Source organism: Pyxicephalus adspersus, chromosome 11, assembly GCF_032062135.1.
Source record: "Pyxicephalus adspersus chromosome 11, UCB_Pads_2.0, whole genome shotgun sequence".
NCBI lineage: Eukaryota > Metazoa > Chordata > Amphibia > Anura > Pyxicephalidae > Pyxicephalus > Pyxicephalus adspersus.
Window position 1 is genome coordinate 7036237 of NC_092868.1, and position 8821 is coordinate 7045057.

At 35.1% G+C, this 8821-nt stretch overlaps 1 protein-coding gene across 1 annotated transcript in view; it reads right to left on the minus strand.

The window, feature by feature from the left end:
- Positions 1-5664: 5664 nt before the first annotated feature.
- The window catches only part of LOC140340936 (C3a anaphylatoxin chemotactic receptor-like), a 3798-nt gene continuing 641 nt past the window's right edge, over positions 5665-8821 (minus strand). The window contains exon 2 of the mRNA XM_072426401.1: positions 5665-6873. Within this exon, the coding sequence (XP_072282502.1) occupies positions 5814-6848 (1035 nt within the window). The 5' untranslated portion in view covers positions 6849-6873 and the 3' untranslated portion in view covers positions 5665-5813. The remainder of the gene's footprint in view (positions 6874-8821) is intronic.

Consider the following 8821-nt stretch of genomic DNA (forward strand, 5'->3'; position numbering starts at 1 on the left):
AAATAAAAAACAGATACGAAATAAATAATTTAAGAAAAAAAAATTTTTTTTTTTTTTCCTTCTGAATTTTTGCTGTCAAATGCAGCAAAATTCGATTCGGGTATACCCGAATTCAAACAGCCATATTCGGGTCGAATATAGGGACAACCCGAATTCGAACATCAACACTAATGATGAGTTTTACTGATGGTGTTAGGACACATGCTGGGCGGCGGTAACACATACCAGATTTTTTATGAAGAATACAGGTGCTTTACAGTACTTCTTGATTTAAAGATCTATATTTTTTATACATTTTGAGATTCTGCTTGAGAATCCTGAGTTGGTATGTTGTTACCTTGACATTGGGTTACTAATAAGAATATGTGGGTGTTTCATGTCAAGTCAAGTGTTATGCCTATATATTGTAATGCCCTGGTCAGTACCAGTATTCTCCAGACACCAGTCCCCCAATCTTAACCTATAGCAGCCCCGCTCAGCCTCAGGAGACCGGTTGCCCCCAGGACTTAGTGCACAAGGGATGGTCTCTGGGAATAGGCTGGCAGCTGGCCAAGAGCCCAAAGATAAAGCAGTGTAGAAATTGCAAACTGAACTCAGGTTTTTTAATTTTCTATCACTTTCCATACCTATAGTCACCAGGATAGAGAAGTTGAATTGGAAAAGCCAGGGCACAGCAAGTAATACAAACTTGGCTTAGATTCCAATTTTTCCACATTGCATAACGGTGTTGTAAGGGACTTACCCGTCCTGCGAGCCCGCGCTGTCCCTGGGGATCCCAGCCACAGAGGGAGATGCCGCTGTAGCAGGCAGCATGGCCGAGGCTGCTGCTCTACTGGCAGCTTGTCTCTCTCTGCAGGCGGAGGGATCCGTCCTGGCCAAACTACTGTTCAGCCAGGCGGCGTCCCTTGCATCTCTTCAGATGTGGTTACTGCATATCCTGCTCTCAGCACTCCTTTGCATGTGCAAAGTAGTGCACGTCCTAGGGGTGCTGTGGGAAGAGGTCCCCGGGGCGGGACACAGTTAGTTTGAATTGGCCGCAGGGGATTCGGTTAGTCTCCTATCAGATGGGGCCAGGTGGCGCAAGGCCATTGGTCACTCTGGCCATTTAAGGAGAGCCTGTCCTGTACACCATTTCCCGCTATAAGCCTCTGTGAACTCAGTGTGCTTGGGTGTGTCATTGTGTTGGTTAAGTTTACCTGCTTTTGTCATCTCCTTAGTGACCTGGTCTGAAGTTGACTCTGCTTGAACTCTGCCTGCCCTGACCTCGGATTGTACTTGACCTGTCTTTGCCTTACCCTCTTGTACTTTGCTTATTTGGACTTAATCCTTACTGTGCTTTATGACATTGAATAAAGCCTGATTGAAGGATATCTGGAGTTGGTTGTGGTTTGTGTGCCCAGGCGCATTACAGGTGTATTAAGCCCCTCACATCAAATGTTTGTGGGTCTGCTATATGTGCTATGAATAATGCATCATACATCTTGGTTATGAAGAGTTAGCATTTTTTTTTCTTTGTTAGGGTCATATTTGTCTTCTACCCAAAAGTTTTCTGTTGATGTCGTAAAAAACTTTCCTAACTGAAACAGTAAATTCGTTGTTCATTGTGGTTTATCGGACAAGGGATCAGTTTTCAAACACGGAAACCTTCTTTGGAACATTGCCACAACAATAATAAATAAATATTAAAGTCACTTCTGAACTTTCACTGCCGCCCCTTATCGAATCATAAATAACTTCCTGACCTTGTGATATTCAGAAACGAGATGAGATTTTTATTTTTACTTTTTGCAGATTTTATTTCATTTGCTACCTTGTTAAAAATTATTAATACCATAGGAAATTATTATTATTATTATTACCCAGTGTATATATTGTGTCGACATATTACACAGTCCATAATCATGTCAGTAGCATTAAATATGTCCCTAATGTCCCTAACATAGCTTTATGTCATTAACACAGTCTAAGATTAATTTTTAGGAAGCCAATTAACCTAACTACTTCCCTCAGCCTCCTTTATACATTTTCTAATTGAACAAACTAGTAAATTCTGGGTAAAATTTGGGTAAATCATGAGCAAAAAAATTATGGATAAGCCCCCCAAAATATACACATTTTTCATACTGAATACAAGTAGAAAATTAAAAAAAAATTGAATATCATTTTTATTTTTATACATTTTCTATTTGAACAAATTTGTAAATTCTGGGTAGAATTTGGGTAAATTGTAAGTAAAAAATGGTAAGTAGACTCTTTGGGCATTTGTGTTTTTTTTTTAAAGGGAATTAAAGTAAAATATTAATGTGATAAGCAACATTAAATGTAATATATTTGACATGAAATGTATACATGGAACACGGATGGCAGATAAATTGCTAAGAATATTTTTAACTTCTTTAATAGTTTACACTTTACTATTTGGTTCTATACAAAATAAGAACAAGGATTTCTGAACTGAACTTTGGACTTTAGTATATAATTCACAAATAATTGTACAGACACAAATGTTACAAGATATAGGAAAATGTGTGTGTATATGAATTGGTCATATTGTTGAGTTACTTACTTGGGTTTGCTATGGATGTTTATTCTCAAAACTTGGCTCTTATAATGAGCTTTGGTGATGGTGTTGAGGCATATATAAACATGATAGGTTGCTGTAACACTTACCAGATTTTATTGTGGAATATAGGAAGTTTACATAACTTTTTCTTCTAATTGATTTTTTTTTTTTTAATAAATTAGGTGTAGGCGTAAATGTAAGGACAGAACAGTAGGCTACTTGCAGCACAGAAAAACTTTTAGGTATTGTATGAAATTAAAAAATAACTTTTATTAAATATACAAGAATTATAAAAACCATAAAAATGGGAGTAACAGAGGTAAATACACTGTATCCTTCAAGAAAGTTTTTACAAACGTGTATCAAGAATCAAAGAGACAGAGAAGTTGGGTCTTTTCCAGACGCGTTTCGCCCATGTGGGCTTCTTCAGGGGACAATAGAGACCCTAAAATGATAGCTAGTGTAAGTATAGTTGTTTACAAGATAAGCATAATGAATATATATGTTCAAGAAATATAAAGGGTTATATATGCATATGTCCATACAGCAACTTTTGTAGCTTTTAAAAGGCGCTATAATAGTAAAGAAAATTGTAATTGTAGGTGAACGTGACATTCATCAAATATTCTTGGGTAGAAGATTGCCTAGGTCAGGGGTCCCCAACCCCAGGTCAGGACTCCCCAGCCGTCTGACAAGTGGGCTGCGAGAGCATGAAGACCAGCAGTGGCCCAGGCTGTGGCCGGTGCACCCCCCAGTGGGGTTAGGAGAAGGATTGCATGCTCAGAGCGGTGGGCAGGTTGTTTCTATAGACACAACTCACCCACTCTCCCATCGCAGGTCTGGGAGTGGGTGAGTTCTGGCATTATAACATCACTAATGACACAGAAGTCTGTAGATTTAGTGGTCTGCGAGCTTCAAAATGTTGGGGACCATTGGTCTAGGTCAATGTGCAAGGATGGGTTCTTCTACAAAGAATGTTTTGTGAATGGCTTTATAAATAGATTCTTGTATTCGGATAAAGATTTATAAAGTAATAATTATATGAATATAGTGTATTCTAATGAGCCATAGAGAATGAAGGGAGTGATGTGAGAACCCTACTGGTAAAATCAATAGAAAGTTTCCATCAACGTCAACAAGAAGCTCAAAGGACCCAATTATTCTACACACTAGAAGACAGAAAACGTAATCATCCATTATTTGACCATGGATTTAGGGGAGTAGTTTGCTGGTAACATTTCCAGAAGGTCCCTGTCTGGAGTCCCAGGAATACATACATGAAAATTTAGTCATTACAATCAAGGCTAAAGCTATCAGCATTTAAAATATATATTTTTTGCAGCCAGTGAAGTGATTATCATTTTTTTTCATCCTGCTAAGAGTTACCTTTTTAATTTTTGATTTGGGGTTGGTTTACCAAAAGAATATAAACTCTTCACAGTTAAAGGAATTATCACTGTGCAAGGGATATTATAATTGGTTCAGTAAATGAAATGAAGCTGATTTCAACCATCCAATCACGTGCAAGAACAAATATATATTTTTTTAATTTACTTGCACGTGATCGGGTATATATTGCAAGGTGAATTCTCACTACATTACCCAAGCACATTGAATTATAGCCTAAAAAGTGTTATTCCCCCTTGGCAAGTGAACAGTCTAGTACTAATTTAGTAAATCAGCCCCAATAAATACAAGTGTTTACTATTTTTCATTCAGTATGAATATAAATTAACCTCTAGTGCCGGGGATTGCAGTGAAACTGCAGATGAACTCTCAATAGAGTTTCTCCATTGAGAGTTCATCTGTAGTTCAGTTCCCACGGTCACAGGCTTTCGCGTGCCTCCTCCAATCAGCTGTGACCGTAAAGTTCCCACGGTGTCCTGCTGGTCCCCGCAGGTCCTGGGGACACATCTGCCTCCCCTGATCTCCAGCCGCAAAGTGCAGATTTGATCTACGGGGTTTCTCAAGGACGTCGGTACATGCGTCGGTGCGGCCTTAGCGGCGAGAAAATCAAATAATTTTGTATTGGATTCAATACAAAATAGCTGTATTGAGTCCAATACAAAGAAATATTCATATAATATATATATATAATTATATTATATTATATATATATATATATATATATATATATATATATATATATATATATATATTATATGTTACTATATAGTTACATTACATGTTTAAATATTTTTTTATTTATTTTTTAACAGATTTTTGTTTTTTGCTATTTAAAGTTTATTATTAAAATTATTAAATATCAGTTAGGTATGCCTAAGAATTACAGCCTACAATGAAAATTTAATTTCCATGCAAAAAATTGTAAACTGCTTTTTGCATGGAAATCATTGGAAAAAGTATCTTGGTTTATACTCAGTGACACCTAGTGGCTGGTCATGCAACTGCATTTGTCTTTGGTTTGACAGATCAGAGCTGTTGAAGAAATGCTGTTTTATACACACATGATGACACAGCACCATCTACTGGTGCGCAATAAAATCATTAAGAACTAAGTGTCCAATCAAAATCAACTCAAACATTGAACAAAGAACCTAAACATGTAAAAAAAACTGAGAAAAAGATAAACAGACTAAGTCCACATGGTTTTAAATCCCCCTTTAAATATATATTTTTTAATATTAACACACCATAAATGTATTTATCCATGTTATTTTTTTGGCATTGTTGTTGATTACTGTTTAAAAGTTTGCAGTTATGGCCACAGTTTGTAGGATTATCTTCAAGTCAATGTAGATTTCCTTTTCAAGTATAAATAGGTACCTCTGTTTATTTTTTTGGATCGGTTTATATGTGTTTATACATGGTAGTCCTTGTTAAGTCTCTTTATAAAATCACTTTGTTTCCCTGGTTATGATACTTTGAAATGTGCTAATGATGATCCAGGATCTACTTCAATAAATGTGGTTTGGTTTATTTTTTAATTTATTTATATTTGCTATGATACATGATGTGATCTTGGCCTGGAAAAAAAATCTTTAGTCCCATTAGCTCCTTTCAATAATTCTTATTTTGTATAGTCTTTTAAGTTTGTTAGATACTTGTCTTGTAGTCCCACCAGTGGCCCATGCTTGGAAGTTAGAGCCAATTGATGCCTATTCTAAACATTACATAAATCTGTTGATATATCCCATGGTGACATACAGTATCTTATCTAAAGCAATATATCAACTTATCAATAAAGTATTATATATATCTGTGTTTTTTATCAATGTGTCTTTTGGATTCACAGCAGCTCAGACTCAGCAGTGGACTTTGACTTATTCTTGGAGTTTGTTTGGAGAGGTTCCTCCATGAAGGCGCTCTCAAATATTGAATGTAAGGATCTCCAGAACTTTTCTTTGAAATCTCGGCCAACAAATACATAAAAAATAGGATTGATACAACTGTTTATAATGGCCAAATTTTTACTGAGCGGTATTGCGACCAATACAACATACTTGAGATGATGTTTGCCACCATATTCCATGGCCATCTCCAAAAAAAAAAAAAAATGAAGGGGAAACCAGCAGACAAAGAATGCAACAATTACAGCTATAGCAATTTTGAACGGCTTGCTAGATGTGGTCATGCGTTTTTTCCGGATACGCCGCAGAATGATTGCATAACATGTGATGATGACAATTAAAGGAATGACAAAACTGAAAATAAATCTTGAAATGGCTAAACTCTTTTCTGTTGACATAATGTCTTTGTCTTCAATGTTGAAAGTGCAGACAATTTTCTTTCCAATGACCTTTGTGTCTAGGAATATGAAATAAGGTATGCTGAAAGTGATTGCTAAGATCCAAATTGCCAGAGCCACAATAGACGCCAGTCTTGGAGTTCGGTGATTTTGGCACCAAACAGGGTATATTACAGAGATGCAGCGATCAATGCTAATAGCAGTGATTAGGAAGATGCTGGCATATAAATTGATGAAGAAAATAGCACTGTTCATTCTGCACATAAATCCACCAAATATCCAATGAAAATTTAAACCTACAGTGACAATTCTAATTATTAGGACAAACATGAAGATGAAGTCAGCTATGGCTAAGTTAAGAAACCACACAATGTTAACAGTCCTCTTCATTTTGAAGACGGTGAAATAGATGACCAGCCCATTCCCTATTGTTCCAAGAATAAAGGCTAAAGAGTGGCCTATAATGTAGATTATACGAAGACTGAACCTCAATCTTTCATCATATTCATTAGGGATTGGTCCAATGGGTCTTTGTGTGACATCAGGAGTCAGGTATGACTCTGTGAAATTCATCATTTTCCCAGAACAAAATTCAGAAATTCTAAAGAAAAAAGTAAATGAAAACAAAAAGGTTTGGTAGTCAGTTTAACAATTTTGTCATGCATTAGAATCTTACATTTTGCTGTAATATTGCTGTACTGTGTGCATAGGAAAAAGAAATTGACTTTGGGATTAGCATGTAATCATTTAATACCAATAATAATAATAAAAATAATATTAATTAGTAATCATTTAAAACCTGCTAATTTTGGATTGAGTGGAGGACAATTATCGCCCCGTTTTGATGTTGTGCTCCATTTACTTTATTTCCTCAAATCAAGCAGTAAAAGGGAAATGTCTTATCACCAGAACAGAACATGTCCTTATTGTAAGATTCTGCTTAGCTTCTGTTCTAACCCTCAGCCTAAAATGTTTGATTTTCCTATTACTTTTTCTCCTATAGACCATGATCACCAGGGCAAACAGGTAGATTTCGTCTGATCAGCTAGGATACAGCAAGTGATACAAACTGGGCAAAGTTTCTAACTCTTCTATTATATTATTTAATTTTTTGGGTTTTTTGCATTTTTACGAGCACGTTAATACATTAATATACAATACATAATAAACAATTATATATGAAGAAATCGTTCTGTCTTTTATGAATAAAATTTTATATTATGGCATCAAATTAAATTTTTATTATTAATATTATAATTTATCAGATAATTCATCAAATTGTGTTTAGTATGTAATATGTGGTACATCAAAAACTGTAAGACTGACCACCACAAAAGAGGAAGATAAACCATAACCTTGTTAGTTAAAAATAAAATAGGGTAATATGATGGTTTAAAGCAGGTTGCTGGAGGACCCATGAGGTATTTGTGCCTCTCAGGTCAGTTTAATAGACACCAATGATCCTCTTGGCTATCTGTAGGGTGACATTGTTCCCAATGGTCAATAATGTAAGATGCATTCTTCAATGACCCGGATACTAATATACCCCAGGGTTTCACCACGTCAAAAATGGTCCAAAACATATTTGATATAGAAAACTATTCTGGTAATAAAGATGATGTATACAGAGTTTCCACTTTTCGGTGGAAGGACTCTTCCTGTTTTGTAACCCAATCCCTCTGACCCTGATTCCCCTCCATTTGTTCCTCTTTCTGGTCCAACCACAGAAACAAATGTAAAGTGTTACAATACAGTCAACTTTCATTCAACCTCTGGGTTATTGCAATAGTTATTAGCAAGTGTAGCATAAAGGAAGTGGTAAAAAAAATGTTTTTCATAACGGTTGAAGCAATGGGTTATGGACCTGGTGCCTCCAAACATTGTAAAAAAAAAACCCTCTTACCTAAAAGGTTTTCAGGTATACTTTATGTGCTATAATAAAAGGTTTCTTCCTTTTAGTTGTGATGAGTTATTTATTTTTTTTTTTTTGCTAAGGTCATATTCAACTATATTGAGGTCTTTCTTCAAACATTTTTTTGTTGATGTTGTAACTCCGTAACTGAAATTGAGGATGTGAAATGACTAAATTATTGTTCACTGTGGTTTATGGGCCAATGCATTAGTTTTCAACACAGAACCTTCTACAGAACATTTGCTTAAAAATATGAAAATATGCCTAGTCAAAACATTTTAGTTTTGGAAACAATGGGGAAGTTTCTGCTGGGCTTTTATTGCTATCTTTTTATAGAGATTTACATTTCCTTCCTTCCCTTGCTGAAGAACAGACAAGAAATGATTTTTATTCCTGTCCCTTTTGCATACTTTCTCATGTTTCCTGATGGCCTGATGAGTAAAACATTGAAAAAATATCTAATGATAAAAAAAATATATTTTGGCTTGACTTATCTAGAAAACTTTTACAGCCATAGATGTATATATATATAATATAAAATCTAATTTATTTTATTTTTTTTAATATTATTTATATATATATTAAAATAAAATATAAAAATATATAGTAAATAAAATATAATATTATATATAAATAA